Source organism: Astatotilapia calliptera, chromosome 10, assembly GCF_900246225.1.
Source record: "Astatotilapia calliptera chromosome 10, fAstCal1.2, whole genome shotgun sequence".
Classification (NCBI taxonomy): Eukaryota; Metazoa; Chordata; class Actinopteri; order Cichliformes; family Cichlidae; genus Astatotilapia; species Astatotilapia calliptera.
In genome coordinates this window covers 8036100-8057579 of record NC_039311.1, presented here as the reverse complement: position 1 = coordinate 8057579, position 21480 = coordinate 8036100, and the positions used below count along the sequence as shown (strand labels likewise).

Genomic DNA, 21480 nt, shown 5'->3' with positions numbered 1-21480 from the left:
GAGCAGCATGTCGAGATTTGAAATGTCAAATTTCCAGATGTTGCTCTGGATGGGAGACACTATTGATATTGTGAATGATTTAAAGACATGGTATAAACAGAATAAATTCCAGTGATTGCAGAATCATGGAGATGACAATATGAAGCAATATTTTAAGTTTCAAGAATTTTAGTTAAAATATTATACTCTAATGCAGATCTTAAAACATAGAGAGACAAAATGAGAGCATTTTGATTTTTTTTAAAGGGGGATGGAGGTTAACATAGATTTTTAGCCTCAACGTGACAATATATTCCCAACCAACATTTTCTTTATTTAGTTTTAATCTGGAAACAAAAATCAGGAGTAAAAAAAATAATAATCTATTACTCCTAAAACAGTAACAGTCATAATATTCATCTAGCAGTGCATATAGTATTTTTACAACTGCAAGCACTGCTGGAAATGTTGCATCACACACTCAGTCCAGCAACATTTGTCACCAACAAATGGAAACAGCGGGAGAGAGACAAAAACAGCTGCTAAACCCCCCCCCCCCCCCTTAGAATTCTATGATTTCTTCCAAAATCATGCTCCCACTCCCACTGCTACCCGGTTTAGTAATTATATGCTTTGTTTGATTGTCACCATGTAATTTACTATGATAAAGTCAGGCACAGGTTGTTTGCAGAAGTGGTTAAAGGATACGTTAACAAATCGTTAGAATGTGCTAAACAAAGTGATGGTAATTTATATGAGGATACTGTTACAGATATATGCTGATTAATGAATGCTCTCCCCAACATTAATTTATTATCTGCTGTTACTACCTCCTGCCATGCAGATGAAAAACAAAACACTTTCTGTGTGCGGTGCTGGGGCATGCCCAGAGGTTCTATCTATGGATAGGAACATAGCTGGAATTTAACATAGTACATCTACTCAAGTACAGATTTACTATCCACTGTGTAAATAACTGTCTTTTTGTACCTGTTTTTTATTTACAGCACAGAGGCAAATCTGACTGGAAGAATGATGTGTACAGTGGTTGTGTGAGTGGAGGAGCTATTGGCTTTCCTGGTATGTAACTTACTTTATTAACTAATAGTTTGCATTACAGCAAATTTATGCATCTTGTCCACGTGTTTATTTTTCTGTTTTGCAGTTGGTGTTCAGATGTTCTGGGATGTGGAGGCTTTGCTGCATTCTCTGCTGCAATTGAATGTTACTTGTGGTGAAGCTCTATGGAGTGGCTCGATGGACAAAAACATAAATATTACGCATGTGGACCAGAGAAAGAAAACTTGCGCTGTGAGCTTGCTAACCTTGATGTTTCCCTGCACATCAACGATTGCTGTAAAAGCAGAATAGAAGTGTACTGTTCAAACACGGGGATGTTAAGTGACCCCACAGTGGGCTAAAAAATAAACAAACAAAAAAAAGACATGTCTCTGTTTTTCCTGTGACTTTCATATTGTGGACAGTTGGAGCAAGAAATGCCAATTTCTCATGGTGAATCGTCTGCTTCAGTGGCGTACTGATCAGGTGACGAAAGCTGAACTTGTCTGAATTTCACTCTGGGTTTGTAAAAACTCAGATGAGCAATGTTCTGCCTGTAAAACATTGGTTTGATGTGTAAGTAACTAATCCACACCAGGATTATTTATAATAAAAACATTTTTTTTAAATTGTGGATTTACAACTTTTTTCTTTGATTATTAAAGGACTGCAACACCCAAACTGACAACTACCTTTGCTTTATTTTTTTTTTTTTTTTAATTACAACGAAAGTATTCTTCAGGAATACTTTCATTCGTCAAGATGATCCCCACTATTCACTAATGTTGATGTCCAGGCTGTGGGGAGGCCAATCCACAACTGATAGCGTTCCAATATGTGTTTTTCTATCTGAAGATGGTGGTGTTGTAAATGCTATTTATTGTTTAAGTATGATAGCATAATGGTGATAGGGAGGCCCCAACCCCACCTCCCTAATGTAGGAGCCAACCAATAAGACCACTCCCTCCATGACTGCGACCAGTAAAACCACAATCATCACCAGCATTTGGTGAGAGTAGGAAGGAAAACCTGGCTTTAAACAGGAAGAAACTTCCACAGAACCATGCTCAGGGTGGGGCAGCTATCTGGCAGGACCAATCAGGGTTAAGGGCAGGAAGACAGACAAACCATATTAATCACATTAGCATAATGATGATAGGAAAGCCCCAACCCTGCATTCCTAATCTGTCACTCCATGACTGCAACCAGTAAGACCACAATCATCACCATCTAACAAGGTACCAGTGGTATGAAACACTCATGTTGCATTCCACTTGTGGCACCACTGTGGCAGTCCGGTAAACAGGTCCCTGGTGGCAGGAAGTCAGTGGGTCAGAGGGGCCAGCCGAGATTCAGTCTCTGAGGATTTTACATGTTGGACACTGGCCTTGAAAGGTAGGGTGTAATGATGATTGTCCATCAGCAAAATTCAGCGTTTGAATTGTTTTCTGTCTTTCCCATCTTCGTCTTCATCATCCTTTCATTTTCGCTTCCAGTATCCAGCTGATGCTGATGTAGACGATGCTGACACACGGTCATCTGGATCTGGAGGTGATGTCTGACAATTTGCTGCATGACCTGACTCATTTGCTGCCTATCTGGTCATGAATTTCTTCTCTCATCTTTTATTTTTCTGTCATGATCCTGGGTCATTTGACCCAGTGTTTTATGTTTATTATTATTATGATCTTGTGTTCTAGTTCATTCTGATTATGTGTTCGGGTTTAGACTTTTTGGTTTTTATGATTTTGGTTCTGTGTTCCCTCTGTACTCTGTCTGTTACTGTGTCTCTGAGTCCACTCTGTGCATTTCCTGTTTTATTTTGGTCTGCATCTTATGTCCGTGTGTTCAGTTTTGTGCTCTCCCTGTCTCGTCTGTGTAATCACTGTCAGAAGTGTCTCCCAGCTGTTTCCTTTCAGTCCTGTTCACCTCTTGTATTTAGCGTCTTTGTCTTCCCCTGCTCGTTTTCACGTCGTCCCTTATTCTAATCTGTGTTCTGTTTCTGTTTGCCCGTTTTCCTGCCTGTTGCTTTCCCACTTTAGTTAGTTTTCTATTCAGTCTCCAATCTCCCAATAAAGCCGGGTGTTTTGACTTCACATTTGTCTCCGTGAGTCCTGCTCTTGGGTCCACCATTCCTGCCTGCCTTCACACAGCCATGACATTTTCTTCTTTTCTTTCTGTTATTTATCTTCCTTTCTTTAAGTCTCTGTTTTCCTAATTTTCTGCTTTGCAGTTTTTCACTTTTTTCTTCTTATTTGTTTCCTGGGTTTGTTCCTGCTGCTTTTATTGGATGCAAGCTCTTCTGTAGAAAGAAACACAATGTATATTATATATATATATATTATATATATGTATATATATATATTATAATTACATTATGTAGCTTTAGAAGATGGGTGCAACACTGAGTTTTCAGCTCAGCTCAAAGTTCAGTGTTTAAATTGTTTTCTAGCTCTCCCATCTTCTTCTTCATCCTCCTCCTCCCTTGGTCTCCTCCTTGAACCTCCTGGTACTGGGTTGGGAGGCAATAACACAGGAGCATCCTGGCCATTGTCTCCGTCATCATCACTGTCACTGTTATCCGTGTCACTATCAGGACCATTTTCAGGGACAGTGTCACTCTCAGACTCCTCATCTTCCCAGAACCACCTCATTTCCTCAATTATCAGATCTTCTGCTTGCTCGGCTGGTTTAATTCAAAGTCTCCTGCTCCATTATTGTACCAGGGTCCTTCTATTTCCTGAGGTGGATTTCTTTCAATGCCTCCTACTGGAACATCAACCACCTCCTCATCTTCCTCATCATCGTCATTAGCCTCTTCCTCGTCATTCTGAAGATTGTCCTCCTCAATATCACGTTGTGGCAGCTGATTAATAACTTGACCCAGAACACTGAGGTTTTCTTCATTCAATAACCTGCGCAACATACCGTTTTGTGGTCCGTCTCCTCTCTCCATTTATTTAGGATGAAAACAGTCTGCTACAATAGGCTGGAGGAATCTGGTCGGTACAGCTGTCAAACGTTAGCTGACTGGTTTCAAACTTTTAGAATGTCGTTGAAAAAGATTTGAAATCTCTTTAGCAAACTGTTTAAACACACGAAGCAAATGTGGACTAATCGCTACTGATTGCTGTGTGAACGCTGCGAACTGTTTACTGATATTTCTCCACCAACTACATCCAAATTAAATGATGCAGAGATGAACGTCATAGATTTTTTTTAGTAGTTCTGTGTTCTGACTCTCGTGATGTCATCAACTGTGGTTCATTCTGATGAAGCTGTTGAACGTTCTGCTGGTGAAAAAATGTCACCGGTGACTTTGAAACTTTTACAGGTGAAGCATTTTCCACAAAGCTTTGAGTAAAATATAGTGACAGAAAGAGGGTTAGGGTTAGGGCTGGTCACCAGCTTGGTGTGTGACCAAGCTGGTGAGCAGCATGAGGAGGAGGTGCCAGGCTGTTGTGGCTGTGTAAGGTGCTTCCACATGTTACTGAGGCCCCTACTTCTCATGGCCACAACCCACATACACCATTTCATAAACAGGGTTTCCAGCAGTATAAGATTTATTGCCAAGAAGCATAGTTGCAACAAAAAAAAAAAAGACCAAACACAAACTGTCTCACCTTTTGTGCTCAGTTTATGTTTGCAAAAATCAGACATGAAATCACTCAGTTTTATGATAAGGGGTGATATCATGTAAAGGTGGAGCAGGCACTAGTTATCGCTGCAACCCTACAGATGGGAGGAAGCCCATGTTGCACAGGCTAGGACAGGTACCAGGGAGGTTAGACTAGATGGCACGCTTCTGATACTTATTAATATCTGATGAAACATATGGGAGAGATCCGAACTACTTACTCCGATGCAGGATTTAGTCTTCTTTAAGGTTTAGTGTGATAATAAAAGGCAGCTGGTGATCAATTCTGCTGCATGGCACATATGGTGTCCAAAGTTTTTCAAAATTGGACAAAGTACGGAATGCCAGAATATGTATTTATTAAAAGTGCAGTCATTTTTAACTGTTTCACTTCAGAAGGATAAATCTTTGCACAGATGATGTTTATATGTTGATTACTGACTTACTGGATTAAAATGTGAACTAAAGCATATTTTAAAGGGGTTAATGTTTTTATATTAGTCACATACATATCCCCTCACACTTCAACACAATAACTCATGGTAAAAATATAAAAAATATATAATATTTGCATTGCCTTGTAATCTAATATATATCTTACATTGCGCAGGATGTAAATTGTTTTGGCGATCTTTTTTCAACATGTTCAATATGAGATTTCCATGTTAACTTGTGTTCCACTATTACACCCAGAAAACGGAGTTCAGCCATAATTTATTTACATCAAACCATTTCTTTTTAGTTTTTTTTCATTTCAATAACCTCAACTTTAGCCAATTTTTTCAAGTTTTCTCCAGAATAATAAAAAGATTGTGTCATCTGCAAACAAAACAAAATGTAACATTTTTGACACATCACAAATGTTGTTTATATATAAATTAAAAAGTAGGACAGGATCAGGAGAACCTAAGCTGCAGGCCCAGGCTGCTGAAAGTTTCCCATGATGCACTGAGCATTTCTTCTTCATTCACCTCTCTTCACTCGGTGTTTATATAGCACTCTGCATTTAATGCTTAATTATTTTTGTCACAGCTTTTGTCCTGCCTCCCTACTGTAACCCCCCAACCGGTCGCAGTACATGGCTGCCCCTCTCTGAGCCTGGTTCTGGGGTCGTCTGGTTGTTGGGATTTTCTCTCTGTAGGGTCTTAAAGGACTTTGAGGGGACTATTGTTTGGTGATATATAATTGATATTAATCATAGCATAATCATACATCAATTCATGTGGTTCACCTAGGTTTATCATTTTAAATGCACATGTGCAGTAGTTGTATTAATCATGCTACATATTATTATTATGACCACTGAGGCAGGGCAGCTATAGCTATACATAGTGTAAGATTAACACGGGATAAACATAACAAAAACAATAAAGTTGTGAATTATTTTTAGGGCCATTCATTTTATTCACTTTATTGGGGCAGAAAAATAGATTCATTTACTACAGTTTGAAACAAGCAAACATACAAAAGTCCGTTTAATGTAATGTAAATTTTCCCTATCAAAAGAAAACACTGGACAATACTAATACAATAAAAACTGCTAGAACATGGATCTAGTTTTATTTGCGGATGAATATCAGTCGATGACGCTTCTCCAGTATAAAAAGTCCTGTTTCCCTTGGCAACTGCAGTTAGAGGGTGGTGTCTGTGTATCTGTGAGAGCAAGGAAACGTAAGTGAACTCAAGCTGTAAGTATGACTATGCGTTTTTTTTTAAAAGCGGTTTTTGTTAGATTTCTGACATCAACTGCTTTTCCGCTGATCTGTGAAACACATTTTAAATGTTCTTCATTTAGTTATTTTTTAATGTGCGACCCAACAGCTATATAACGAGTGACTGTAAAGATGTAACTTGTTTAGCACCTGATATATCAATTCTAAAACGAATACTGTCGTTATGTTACGTTGGAAGCAAGATGCTTTCTATGAACTATGCCGTAAAAACGCTAACGTTAACTAATAAAAATGGCTACCGTCCATTCGGTTGTAACGTCAGCTGGACAAAAAGGAGGCAAACAACAATCGCTTATGTTAAAATGGCGCTGGTACGCGAAACACCGGTTTCCTACCAGTATGTTATAAAACTGGTGTATGACTCAGTCCTGTTTATCGCGCCTGCTGGAAGGATAACTAGTAGACCGACTGATAGTATATAAAGAAAACGTATGCATAAGCCAATTTTGGTGTGCGTTTCTACAAGGAAGAAATAATTGCCCAGCATTTTACAAATACAGTACTATTGCACAGCATGCTGATCAAATATCTTTATTAGTGTGTGTGTGTGTGTGTGTGTGTGTGTGTGTGTGTGTGTGTGTGTGTGTGCCTTATGTTTTATTATTGGTAATATGGAATCTTTTTCACAGGAGAAAACATGCAGATCTTTGTGAAAACCCTAACTGGTAAGACCATCACTCTCGAGGTTGAGCCCAGTGACACCATTGAGAATGTCAAGGCCAAAATCCAGGATAAGGAGGGCATTCCCCCCGACCAGCAGAGGCTGATCTTTGCCGGCAAGCAGCTAGAAGATGGCCGCACCCTCTCTGACTACAACATCCAGAAGGAGTCCACCCTCCACCTTGTCCTGCGTCTCAGGGGTGGCATGCAGATCTTCGTGAAGACCCTCACTGGCAAGACCATCACCCTGGAGGTTGAGCCAAGTGACACAATTGAAAACGTGAAGGCCAAAATCCAGGACAAGGAAGGCATTCCCCCCGACCAGCAGAGGCTGATCTTTGCCGGCAAGCAGCTAGAAGATGGCCGCACCCTCTCTGACTACAACATCCAGAAGGAGTCCACCCTCCACCTTGTCCTGCGTCTCAGGGGTGGCATGCAGATCTTCGTGAAGACCCTCACTGGCAAGACCATCACCCTGGAGGTTGAGCCAAGTGACACCATTGAAAACGTGAAGGCCAAAATCCAGGATAAGGAAGGCATTCCCCCTGACCAGCAGAGGCTGATCTTTGCCGGCAAGCAGCTAGAAGATGGCCGCACCCTCTCTGACTACAACATCCAGAAGGAGTCCACCCTCCACCTTGTCCTGCGTCTCAGGGGTGGCCAATAAATGATTAAGTGTTTTTATTTACTTTGCAACAGAACCTAACTAAATAAAGGATTAGATTAAATTCTAGGGCGGTTTCCCTTTGATTCAAATGCATATACAGCCTTACTAAAATGCACTTGCATGATAAATCATCTTATGCTGTATATTAATCAACTTGTGTTATGTTAAGTTGGGCTTTTGATGGCTTAATAAAAATTTGAATAAACTCAGCTTCTGCCCATGCTCTTTAATAATTAGTCTTTGTTGCTTTACACCCTTTATAAGTGGAGCGCACTTGTTTTTCTCTTCAGACCAGTTAAGTGAAAAGTGTTATTTACAGTTTACTGAAATTCTGGAACAGAAATTGAGCTTTTGACTGGTCACACTGTGGCAAGATGAAGCTTGTTATTCATGAAATGCCACAGGAATCATTCAATCAATAAAACTTCATTGATCCTGAAGGTTGACCCCGAAGGAAATTGGGTTAAAGCTGCCGACCTTTGCCAGTGCCATCTTACCCTTCCGACCATACATACATTACACAAACATCACATGGGGAAGACGGGTCAGAGAGGTATAACAATGGAAAATGCACAACATGAGAAAAAAGAACTCCCCCCAGACTGAGCTCCAATGGGGAGCTCAGTTTGAGAACAGAAAAAAACACCTCAGCACATGAATCATCACATCTCGCAACATGGAAGACATAAGCTTTAGAGGGGGTGAGTGTAGGTCTGTGTCAGTGTACATGCTTGTGTGTGTGTGTGTGTGTTCCGTGTTCAGTCGAGAGAAAGTGTCCTTTCACCCAGTTAAGCAAAAGTCAACAATCTTCAGTCGACACGCGGGTGGCCTTGAAGGAGGGGGAAGAGAATCACAACACAGTCTTGTTATCTAAGGGAGAGAATTGTTATTCTGTCAGCTTTTGCCTTGAGCATCCAGCTGGCACCAGGGAGGCCACATGAGATGAAGATGGTAGTTGTTTTGGTTGGTGCGAACAAAATGCTTAAAATTTTAAAGTTGGTCTAATGTCCGTCACTGGTCACCAGGTCTCTCAATTCCTGTTGTTCTTCTTCAAGATGTTACCTATATTGCAGAGCCATGAGCTTCTCCAAGATCTTATCCATATTGTGTTCCACAAAAACACAGTCTGAGTACTCACAGCCCTGCCCATTGTCTATCATGTTGGCCAGCCTTGTGGCGATAAGCCAGGTCCGAGCCAGCTCCAATCAGCCAGAACTCTGTTATCATGGTTCCGAATTGGTAGATGTCATTCAAAGTCCTCCATCAAGAGTGTCGCCAGACACACGGCGCAACCGACCATCGAGTATCCGGCAGCAAACGTCTCTGCAGGACAATCAGGCTCTCCCAAGCTCAGGAGTTGTCAGTTTCGTTAAGGGACCAGTTGATGAAATCCATAATTCTTCTGTAGGTTTTTAGAGAACAAGTCTGGGAGACTCTCTTGGGGTTAGAGAATAAGCGAGACTATACAAAAGACATGAGAAGTGTAGAACATCTGACTAATATTGTTCATTAATGCTGCTTCAATATACCTGTTCCGTGTAGTACGCTGCGCAAAAGTGAGACCCGCCCCCCCGGGAGTGAGGTGGCTTACGTGTAATGTCTGCTCAGTTACACAGTAAGCAAAGCTTGCTAGTAATCACGAATCCAGAGTCTTTACTGAACATCAAACAAGAAACTAAGCAGGAAAGATAAGGGAGAGGGGAGAGGGAGAAGGAGCTTACTTCTGTGCTTACTACAAGTTCTCCAATCAAATCAATCTTCATTCTGGTTACATGAATTCGCAGGGCCACAGGCTCCAGGTGTTCCAGTGAAATCCAGTCCCAGAAATCTTACCGAACACCGTTTACTGAAATCGAGATTCTAAGGTGAGAGCATGCATGGCATTTTGGTTGGTGTTGGGTCTGTGTTTCCACAAGCCCCGCTAATTCTAGAGACTTATTCATCATGAAGAAAACAAGACAGTCGATCAATCGATTATTTGCGCAAGGGAGGCCTCGTCTGTGTCCACCACGAAAATGACCCCCAGATCTGACCTCCTCCTGCTACCTTTTATTGAGAGACAGTTCACACAAAACACGTCAGAACAAAGCCACGCCCCCTTGGTTCTAAGACAAAGCATTTTATGTATATGTGTGAACTTCTGTAAAAATGTGTGTGTGTGTGTGTGTGTGTGTGTGTGTGTGTGTGTGTCAGACCTCCTGCTGACCAAAGGGTCGTAAACGCAGGAAGCTTACATCAAAAGAAGATGTAAGCTACATCCTATCTTCCAGATAGGATGTATCTGCAATAAAACATTACAGCCCCCACCAGAACCTCGAGAATCTGGGGGGAAGGACAGTGGAATTTCTTTCATCAGAGTTAAAACACTGTACAAATGGTAAACATAAAAATGACAAACATTTAACAATTTAACTCTAACAGTTGGTATAGCTTACTACCACAAATATTTGCCCTGAAGCAGATGTGGGAAAAGATGCATTAAAATGGTTAGTATTAGGTTCTACACCTTGAAATCAGCTGCTCTAATACCACGGAAGTCAAAGAAAAATGATATTTGCAGACATGACACTTTTCAAAGAAGTCAGGATAGGAACAAATAGTAAAATTTGTTGAGTTTAATGAAGTATTAATTATTAACTTACATAATAAAATCTTGATTTTTAGACAGTTGTTGTCATTGTTCTAACTTTTCCAATGCAATGTTGTTGTGATGATATTGTACTGGAAGAGTTTATACCACACTATGTCAAATGTAAATAAAACAATGCACTGATTGGGAAAACAATGTCAAATACACTACAGGGAGTGCAGAATGATTAGGCAAGTTGTATTTTTGAGGAATAATTTTATTATTGAACAACCATGTTCTCAATGAACCCAAAAAACTCATTCATATTAAAGCTGAATGTTTTTGGAAGTAGTTTTTAGTTTGTTTTCAGTTTTAGCTATTTTAGGGGGATATCTGTGTGTGCAGGTGACTATTACTGTGCATAATTATTAGGCAACTTAACAAAAAACAAATATATACCCATTTCAATTATTTATTTTTACCAGTGAAACCAATATAACATCTCCACATTCACAAATATACATTTCTGACATACAAAAACAAATCAGCGACCAATGTAGCCACCTTTCTTTGCAAGGACACTCAAAAGCCTGCCATCCATGGATTCTGTCAGTGTTTTGATCTGTTCACCATCAACATTGTGTGCAGCAGCAACCACAGCCTCCCAGACACTGTTCAGAGAGGTGTACTGTTTTCCCTCCTTGTAAATCTCACATTTGATGATGGACCACAGGTTCTCAATGGGGTTCAGATCAGGTGAACAAGGTGGCCATGTCATTAGTTTTTCTTCTTTTATACCCTTTCTTGCCAGCCACGCTGTGGAGTACTTGGACGCGTGTGATGGAGCATTGTCCTGCATGAAAATCATGTTTTTCTTGAAGGATGCAGACTTCTTCCTGTACCACTGCTTGAAGAAGGTGTCTTCCAGAAACTGGCAGTTGAGCTTGACTCCATCCTCAACCTGAAAAGGCCCTACAAGCTCATCTTTGATGATACCAGCCCAAACCAGTACTCCACCTCCACCTTGCTGGCGTCTGAGTCCGACTGGAGCTCTCTGCCCTTTACCAATCCAGCCACGGGCCCATCCATCTGGCCCATCAAGACTCACTCTCATTTCATCAGTCCATAAAACCTTAGAAAAACCAGTCTTGAGATATTTCTTGGCCCAGTCTTGACGTTTCAGCTTGTGTGTCTTGTTCAGTGGTGGTCGTCTTTCAGCCTTTCTTACCTTGGCCATGTCTCTGAGTATTGCACACCTTGTGCTTTTGGGCACTCCAGTGATGTTGCAGCTCTGAAATATGGCCAAACTGGTGGCAAGTGGCATCTTGGCAGCTGCACGCTTGACTTTTCTCAGTTCATGGGCAGTTATTTTGCGCCTTGGTTTTTCCACACGCTTCTTGCGACCCTGTTGACTATTTTGAATGAAACGCTTGATTGTTCGATGATCATGCTTCAGAAGCTTTGCAATTTTGAGACTGCTGCATCCCTCTGCAAGATATCTCACTATTTTTAACTTTTCTGAGCCCGTCAAGTCCTTCTTTTGACCCATTTTGCCAAAGGAAAGGAAGTTGCCTAATAATTATGCACACCTGATATAGGGTGTTGATGTCATTAGACCACACCCCTTCTCATTACAGAGATGCACATCACCTAATATGCTTAATTGGTAGTAGGCTTTCGAGCCTATACAGCTTGGAGTAAGACAACATGCATGAAGAGGATAATGTGGACAAAATACTCATTTGCCTAGTAATTCTGCACTGCCTGTATAGCAAACAATGTGAGAAATTCTTATTGTATAATGAAGTATATGCCCATTTCCATTTGATGCCTGCTACATGGTGCAGAAACACTGGGACAAGGAAGCAAAAACCTGGCACAAAATAAAAATAAAACATATAAAATGAGCCCTATTCACAGGTTTAGCTTTTCAGAAGTAAAGATGGCATGGGATTCAGAACCTGGGAAATATCCTTGAACAAGAGATAAGGTTGAAAACTAAAACGAACTGGCTGTGATCTTCGGGCATAAAAGATGATGCTGTAGTGAAACGCACTGCAGTTCTGATATCTAATTTCAATAAACATCTTCAGTCTTCTAATATGAGTTGAAAACTTTGTAAGCAAAGAAAAAACTGAATAGAATAACAGCTTCACTGATCCCAAGCTCATATAAGATAGATTGGTCAAGGTGAAGTGGAAAATTACATCCTCAGGGTGAAAGTAGAGAAGAACACTTTGTATACCTTTCACAATAGTTTGGTGGGACAATTATGAAAATATCATGTAAAAAAAAAAAAGCATGGGTAACTGAAACATACGAAGGCCCACTGATGTTAATTGATATGTTGTTTTACGAGCAACATATGCCATCATTCTTCGTTTTTAAGGAAAACACCTTAGTTATTTCAGCAAAGTGAAAATGCAAAAGGGAAACATACCAGAAGTGTTTGAAGCTTTAGAGTCAGAATGAGCATGTATTTATGAAAACCAAACAAGTCTTAGATGAGATGAGAAATACTTTATTTATCCCATATTTGGGAAATTCTCCTGTTACAGAAGCTGAAATGATGACCATCACAACCAATGATAACAATACTGATAATAATAATATCTAGTAGATGCCAACCAGATGTCATCTACTAGATATTAGCGCATGATGGCATGTAGTGTTAAAGATTTCCTGTACCTGTCCTTCCTGAATGAGTGTTAGCGAAGGCGCTCTGCTGCAGCTTCCTCAACCTTTCTGCAGCATTTCTCAACAATGAATATGTTGTCTTCATTCTCAGTTCTCCTTCCAGTTATAGACGTCAAGTGCCTGTCATTCTTTTTCTTTCTTTCTCTCTTTTTGTTTTTTTGTTTTTTGACTGGCTATCCATTGCAACATAAATTCTATAAATCCCCCCCCCCCCCCCAAAAAAAAGAAACCCCGAAACAAAACACTGTGCTGTGATTTGAGCCATCGATAAATAAAAAAAAGTACTAAATGTTTCTGCTCAGCATGTTGATTGTGAACAACATAAACAGAATGCAGTACAAGTGTAGAACAGCACAAAACTACAAACATGGCCGAATTTGGTAAATAGCTTTTTCTATGAAATTTGCTTTTTTCAGGAAGAACAGCTGAAACTCGAGGGTAGTAACCAATGGCAAGTGTGCGTTTCGCTCCGTCCACATTTTAATTTTTAAAAATGCAACAGTTACAAAAATAATTTTACTATACTTGTAAACACTCATGACAGTGTTGGAAAACGCTGTTGGAAAAGTACAAGTCGCCGTATTTGCACAGGAATGAATTATTAGCAAAGGTGCTGCTGCACACAGCTCATGTAAGTCAAAGTGAGTGTGTAATCAAACCATGCAACAACATAAACTTTCCCTGCGTCGCTCTTCCACAAGGAACTGAGTGGAAGACCCCTGTCTCAGTGGGTTTGCCCGCTGCATGACAAGAGAAGCAGCTGTATATATCAGCTGGGGGACTGCGAGCTGCAGTCTCACTCGGCTCCACCGTGCGGGGAGGAATGGCAGGCTGGGGGGGCTTCTTATTTTCTCTTCTCAACTACAAAACGGAGAAATATGTCATTGCAGAAAACAGAAGAATCGGAATATTATTTCGGCTCTACCAGCTGGCAGTGCTGGGATACATTATTGGGTGAGGTGAACTGCATGCACCCCCTCCAACTAGCGTGTTTCCTTTATGGAATAATAAAAGGGAGAGTGACTAACAAAGTTAAAAATAGTGGAGCTTGTGGAAAGGTTTTTACTTTGTGTTAAAGTGGTAGCGCAGTATGGGCCTTTCCTACTAATACTCCCGTGTGGGTTATCTGGTTGAGGACAAACTGTAGTGTGACATTTTTAAGTGGCTGGTGGTTATACAATCAAGCCTGCTATTAACAGTCGATTTTTCGTTCAGTAATCTTTAATTTATGGTATTTTCAAGCGTTTTACCACTTATGCATGTGCGAGATATTTTCTAAAACACTTTAATAATCATAATATTAGTAATAATAACATAACTCTGCAATTTAGACAAGGGCTACATTGAACACGTCATGAAGTTATGCTGAATGTCCCAGGTGGGTGTTTGTGGTGAAGAAGGGGTACCAGGAGAAAGAAGAGGCCATCCAGAGCTCAGTCATCACCAAGCTTAAAGGTGTCACTCTGACCAACACTTCTGAGACGGGGCCTTACCTGTGGAGTGCCGAGGACTATGTCATACCCCCAAATGTGAGTCTATCTTTTAGTTTGTAGGATAGCAACACTGATGGCACTGATAGCAGCACTCGCTAATTATGTTCCTGTCAAGACATATTACGAGGCTATTGAATGTTTGGGCTGCCTTGTATCATTAGTCTCAATGTCTGCCTCGGCAGATTTAACAATATTGAGCTTCTTGGGGGCACTAATTTGTTTAACATTTTGCTTCTTCATCTCACTGCCAGGACTTAATTTTATTTTGCAGGGTGAGCAGGTGTTCTTTGTTGTAACAAATTACATAGAGACCCCCAATCAAAGGCTGGGCTTCTGTGCTGAGGTGCGTATTGGAAGGAAATTAGCATTTTCTGAAAGCAGAAAAGTCATAGTAAAAAAAATAAAAAAAAAAAAAAAAATATATATATATATATATATATATATATATATATATATATATATATATATATATATATATTTTATTTATCGTGCCTCTAACAGAGTTCCAAGGTGCCAGATGGACGATGCAAAACTGATGATGACTGCATGGAGGGGGAGCCTGTAACAGCAGGTCATGGTGAGGGATGTAAAAATCTGATTGTTTGTTTGGATTTATCCTCGCTTTTTCCATTCTCTGATTTATGATCTGTATAATGAAACAATACAAAATATTGTCCTGATACCGCCACTCTTTAATATTACACATTTCATTATGTCTCTCTGTGTCTTTTCATTTTTTAAGTTCTTGTTCAGCTCCACCACACAGCCTGCCAACTCTTTGCTCTCTCTCTCTCTGTTAGGAATCAAGACTGGCTTGTGTTTAAACAGCACCGGGACCTGCGAGATCCATGCCTGGTGTCCCGTTGAATACAACAAGAGACCCGCGTGAGCATTCATCATCCCTCACAGAACTTTGGAAATTTGCCATTTTGAGCTGCTGCTGCATTAACACTGGCTCTGATCCCTCACACAGACCCAGATATTTCACAGGTTCTATTTATTACTGGCATAGGCTGTCGCCTCCCTTTTCTTTTTTCACACAGCTGCCTGTCTCTTTCATTTCCAGAGAGCCCTTACTGAGTGATGCAGAAAACTTCACCATCTACATCAAGAATTTCATCAGGTTCCCCAAGTTTGAGTTCTCCAAGTAAGTAGCTATAAGTGGCTGCTGATTGCTGGTGTGCCTATGTCTTCCAGGGATTGGGGCATAGAGTGACCTGGGGGGATATGCACGCTCCAGTGGCTGCTTTAAATAGCTTTAGGGTGCAGAGAGCTTTCTATTTATACCATTCTGTGCATTACACTCAGTGAGACAGTGAAACAGTCATCTGAGACGTCCTTGACAGCAAGCCTTGCCCTGGACAGGTGTCTGATCAGAATGGGCTAGCCCATTGAGCTACCCTCTCCGCTGTTCCCTGCACGAGTCCTGCAATAATACACAGAGATGCCCCAGCTATAGCTAATTCATCTGTCAAGATCTTACTATAATTACGGATACATCTCTTATGTTCCCCTACTAATCTTGGCATGCCTGTGATTAATGAGGTAATGCTTTCGCCTGAATGGAACTTACTTCAAATGGCCGGCAACACTACACATCTTACAGTGTCCTGTATCCAGTTACGTTTTTTTCTTTTGCTTGCAGCTAGAGGGTGTAAGCTTTGGTTTGACTGACATACGCATGCTGCATGCGCCACTTTTGTAGTGTACACTGAAGAAAGCTTAGTCAGATTAGTTGGAGTCCAGACAGTGAAACTCTGAAGTGCACAGTGGTACAGATGCAGAGGCATATGTGCGTATCTGAGGACCAAAGTTAAGGCAAAGTTAAAATGGTATGAGATCACATTAAAAATCTTCTCCCCTTTAAAAAAAAAAAAAAAAAAATGTTATAAAGATTTATAATCATATAAAAAAAGGAAGATAAATCTTAGATTCTTCCATATTTCTAGCCAAACTGTGGCACTGAATTTGTTAACATCTTTGTGCAAAAAGTAACATTTTTTGAGTTGTTTCCTTCCCCTGAAGCAGAATAGAACAGGTTGATTTGGAGAACACATATTCCATCATAACTGAGCAAAAGTGTCATTAGTCAGCCTGTTATTCTTAGCAACAAAGAGCTTTGACCGGGTCATTGTGAGTGTGAAGGTTCCCACAGGGCAGAGCTCTAAAATGCTGGAAAATGGATGCAGAGTGTCCAAAAGCAGCCATAGAAGATCAATACATCCAGCTTTATTCACTGCAGGAAAAAAACAAAACAAAAACAGATAAATCAAAAGACATCAATAAAGACCAAGTGAGCAAAAGTCAGCAAAAGTTATATTAAAAAATGTACATAATGGAAAAAAGTCCTATTTATTGAGAAGACCACCTAGTGCTATGGAAGTAACAGACTACTGGGCACAAGAAAACCATCAGGAGGAAGAAAATGAATGAATCTAACCAAAACTGGCTTAAAAAATCCAGGTCCTGGCAGTCCTAGTAGTTTATGCGAGTAATAAAGTAGCTTCTTTGTGGGCAAGTGACACTAAAAATACACCTACATGCTTCGGCTTACACCTTCTTCTGGATGTGAAGTCTAGAGTTGTTTTCTACCCTGGACAAGTATGTCTATAATAAAGGACCTTCACGCTCAGCCAGTAGCCCCTTCCTGTTCAGAAACATGGCCTCTGTTTTGCATCTGAAGGATTCACAGTGCTGCAGGATAATAGGCCAAGCCCAACATTTTATGGTGTAAAGAAGACCAAAGGTTGGGTCTTAGTAAAGCAAAAGGAAGAAATACCAAAGACTAATATATATTCTAAAAATCATATTTTCAGAGATTCAAGTTTTCAGTCAAATTGTCAATATTATCCTAAGTATGACAACCGGTGGTCAGACTCTGATGTTGCACTTTCAAGTCATCCATCCATCCCATTTTTCTTAAATGCTTATCCATCTAGCTGCCAATGTCAGCTAAGATGCAGGGTACACCCTGAACAGGCAGCCAGTCCATCACAGGGCAAAAAAGAGAGCACACATTCTCACATCCACGCCTGCGGCCACTCAGAATGACCACATAACACAACATGCATGCCTTTGGTCTGTGAGAAGAAACCCCAAACAGGCACATGGAAAACATACAAACTTTAGACAGAAAGAGCACAGCTGGTTCAGGCATGGAACCAGCTGTGCCTTATCTGCTGCCATCAGCAAAACCCCGATAACTCTAACCTCCATCTTTTCACTTAAGTCATTTCATTGAGTGAAAACACAAGTTTCTGATATCATTAACTCCACATCTGCTGTCTATTACTTCTAGAGCCAATGTCCTTGAAACTTCTGATGAAAGCTACCTAAAGAGATGTTTCTATGAAAAAGAGAATCATCCTTACTGCCCCATCTTTCGCCTCAGAGATCTTGTCAGCAGTGCTGGACATGACTTCCAGGAAATGGCTGTTAAGGTACAAAGTGAAACAACAACACTCAAAGAGAGCAAATTCCCCTGAAGGCTAAGACCTATGCTAAAACTTTAATGTTTCATGATCATGTCAGCATTGTTAACATGGAAATCTACTGGAGTATATTAGTGTAGCATATTGATCATTTTGTGTCGTTTTGAAGTCGTCAAGCGTTGTATTGAAAAAAGAGCTAAAAAAAAAGAAAGTTCTTATGTCCCCCCCAGTGACGAATATCTTGGTTTAAAGTTTGGAGATGATCCTAGCTCATATGACCCTGACCTTTGACCAATGACCTTTTAAGCATTACATGCTAGAATAGTGTATTTTATGATCTTTACCTTTAATACTGGAGCAGCTCTGGCTGGAATCTTTGACTTCTATAAGCTGTAAAACATGAGCTTTAAAGATATAATTATGTGGTTTTGCAAAGCTTTCCAGCATCATGGTGACGTCATAGGATGTTGTATTGAGAAAATAAAAAGTGCGTCGTACAGCTCTTTGCATGCCCTTTCATATGATATAATACTCAATATGGTTTAATTTTTTTTTGGTCAAGGTCAACTTTAACCTTGGGTGCTAACATTAAAGGCCAATGTTAATGGCCAATTTCAGGTACTCATGTCCCCCAGGGTGTAGCATATTGTTGTGAAGTTTGAAGATTTTTTAAACTGATTTTTACATTTGGTGTGACCTTGACTTTAACCAGATTTTGACCAAAATTGAATCAGCTTGAGTTGTTATTGATATCTAACCTCAAACTAAATTTGAGAATGAATGAATGAATTTGAAATTGAAATTTGACAAACTCTGGATGCAAAACAGCAAACAAACACACAGACAGACAAACAATTAAGACTATGTGCGGGAGTGATTTTGGTTCCTCACTTCCTCACAGTTGTTTGCTAACAAACTATAATAGAAATCTGGTCTCAGTAGCTCGCCATCACTTGTTTAGATTTCTTGAGCAGATCTTCTAACATTATAAAATGTTAGAAGAGGACAAAGTACAGTGAAGATTCTGCAATACACAGTTTATCTCTCTGTGGACACACAAACTCAAATCAGTTGATTGATTTATAGGGAGATGGTCTGCTTGCACAAAAAAGCTGATTTCTTTAATGATTTGTGAGAAAATCTGCAAATATCCCACAAACACTTGAATCTCTCTGCAATGCAAATACAGTAAAGCTGTGTATTAAAAGCCAGCCTCTGGTAGACTACTAACAGCAGGGTCATTCATGAACTGGTTAGATCCACATACATGTCGTTATGTGTCGTTGTCGTGAAGCTTTTTGACACATCTTGTGGTCTTCATCTGTATATGTAGATGTATCTGTTATATAATCAGCTGGAAGAAAATGGATGATGGACATGTGGAGTTTTCAGTAGTATTTAATCCTTTTCAGTTTCTGTTTAGAGTTATGAAAAACTGAGTTTCTGGAACTGCGTTTAAGTAAGATATTCCTCTATTAGCTTTGATGCTCCACATTGGCTGGTCCCAAATTAAATCTGTGTTGCCCGTTACAAGCAACTTGAGTTTGAGGCTCTGAGGGAGAAAGATCAGGGCACCTCAACTGAATTACATCCCAAATGAACACAGTTGTTCAAAATAAGCATTTTCTTGCCAAAGCCTCATGTAACTTGATTTTATCTGCGTATGTCTTCTCTGGTCGTGGTATGTTATGTTTAAAAAGTTTTACTTTTTGTAAAGCACTCTGTACGGTATGGTTTGTGGTGTATCCGCTGATGTGCTATTAATATTTACCCTTTGTGTCCATCAGGGCGGCTCTGTTGGCATTCTCATTGAGTGGAACTGTGACCTGGATAAAGATTATTCTCTGTGTAATCCACAGTACAGCTTCACCCGTTTGGACATTAATTTGAACAACTCAATCACATCGGGATACAACTTCAGGTATGGTACCCACTACCTTCACTCTGCTCACTGTTTCCAACATGTTTTCAGCCTTTACATCTTATGTCAACTATTTTTTCTACAGATATGCCAGATACTATAAGGATCAAAATGGGGAAACCTATCGCACGCTGTATAAAGTGTATGGGATTCGCTTTGATATAATGATCAATGGTCAGGTACTGTGGAGATAGTAGCAGTTTAGTTTTTTTCTAAAGCACATCATTCTGGTGGGAGATTAACAGTGAGTTTCTGGTTATTGTTTTACAGGCCGGGAAATTCAATATTGTCCCCACAGTAATTGCCATTGGCTCAGGTGTTGCTCTCCTCGGTGCAGTGAGTAATTTATTAGAATATTCTGCTGATGCATGTGTGGATGATTGCTGTGCAATTACCACGGTGCTAAGTTCAAAAACTGTCATTTTACAGGACAGTGGATGATGTGTAATCCCCACCAAGAAAAGTAATATTCTCTCCTGTTCCAGTTCATTTGTTTATTTTTCTCTTTTAGGGAGCCTTTGCCTGTGATATGATATTATTGTACATGATGAACACGAGCTCCTTCTACAGAGAGAGGAAATTTGAAATCATCAACTTCAAGTAGGACTTCATATGTTTGCAAAAACTTTGCCATTTTCTAAATCTTGCTCCTCACTTTCGCACACCTCTCTAATGCTGTGTGCAACAGAAAAGAGAGGACCAAAGTTAAAGATGAGAAAACGGGCCATCGGGAAAAGAGGTCCAGAAGACCAGGGACAGAGAAAGGGGCTACAAATTCCATCAAAAATCCAGGAGAAACTGAGCCCACTGCAGGATCTTCTGCAGAGAGCCAGCCACCTACAGAGAAAAGGGGTCCCACAATTCCACGTAACACGGGACAGCGATACTCTGCTCCACCCCAAGGCACCGAGACGAAGCATCATATCACTTTCATGGCTCACAATTAGGTCTGCAGGCAGAGCAAGATCACCTGTTTGTTTTCCTGCATGAGGCAGAACCCAAAGGTGGGACTGACGTCCACGTCTTACCTGCCGGCACAACTGCTAGCACGGTCACTAGCATGAATGATGCCCTGACTGAAGATGTGTTGATCCAGGGGAATGTAAATGTTGTGCAAAGTGCATGACATCAGGACGTCAAAGAAAGTAGCAGGGTCAGGATTCAAAACAGATTCATTACCACTCAACTGGCAATTAGCAGTGACAGTAATTACAATATATAGTAATAAAAGTAAAAAAAAGTAGGCATGAAAGTTTTTAAAAACTACACTTAGAAGCAATTCATAAGAAAATGTGTGGTCTTAATTGTGTTTTTACAGCTCAACACATGTATTGTGTTGTTAAAATGCACAAACACTGTTGCTGCTTTCTGCTGTATGTTCAGTTAACTGTACTGATTATGGCTTTGATATGAAGCTTTTACACAGTATTCACTGGCGACACTGAAGAATACAGCCTGACATGCTCTACGAGTCCAAGTGGACATATTCTCTGTGTAATGAATGGAAACTGAAATGCAGAGTCTCCCTTTGTTTGCTGTTCCTGTTTCTATTTATTGAATGTTCTTTGTCATTGGAAACACATTTTTGTCATCACAATTTTATTATTATTAGTGACATTCCCCAGTGAAGAAAA

At 40.2% G+C, this 21480-nt stretch overlaps 2 protein-coding genes across 3 annotated transcripts; both read left to right on the top strand.

Moving 5' to 3' along the window:
• Nucleotides 1-6227: 6227 nt before the first annotated feature.
• Nucleotides 6228-7801, top strand: LOC113031249 (polyubiquitin-B). The gene is made up of 2 exons (XM_026183275.1): nucleotides 6228-6346; nucleotides 7038-7801. The coding sequence occupies exons 1-2, from the start codon at nucleotides 6259-6261 to the stop codon at nucleotides 7733-7735; spliced, it is 786 nt and encodes a 261-aa protein (XP_026039060.1). The 5' UTR covers nucleotides 6228-6258; the 3' UTR covers nucleotides 7736-7801.
• Nucleotides 7802-13440: 5639 nt separating this feature from the next.
• p2rx5 (purinergic receptor P2X, ligand-gated ion channel, 5) lies at nucleotides 13441-21377 on the top strand. Of its 2 annotated transcripts, none has more exons than XM_026182076.1 (12): nucleotides 13441-13632; nucleotides 14380-14530; nucleotides 14766-14837; nucleotides 14996-15071; nucleotides 15295-15379; nucleotides 15561-15641; nucleotides 17793-17934; nucleotides 19713-19846; nucleotides 19932-20025; nucleotides 20117-20182; nucleotides 20358-20446; nucleotides 20535-21377. In XM_026182076.1, coding segments are annotated over exons 1-12 (1251 nt in total). In that variant the 5' UTR covers nucleotides 13441-13630; the 3' UTR covers nucleotides 20794-21377. The 2 variants fall into 2 exon arrangements, with proteins under 2 accessions (XP_026037861.1, XP_026037860.1); XM_026182075.1 differs by lacking the exon at nucleotides 13441-13632 and adding an exon at nucleotides 13677-13955.
• The last annotated feature ends 103 nt before the right edge of the window (nucleotides 21378-21480 follow it).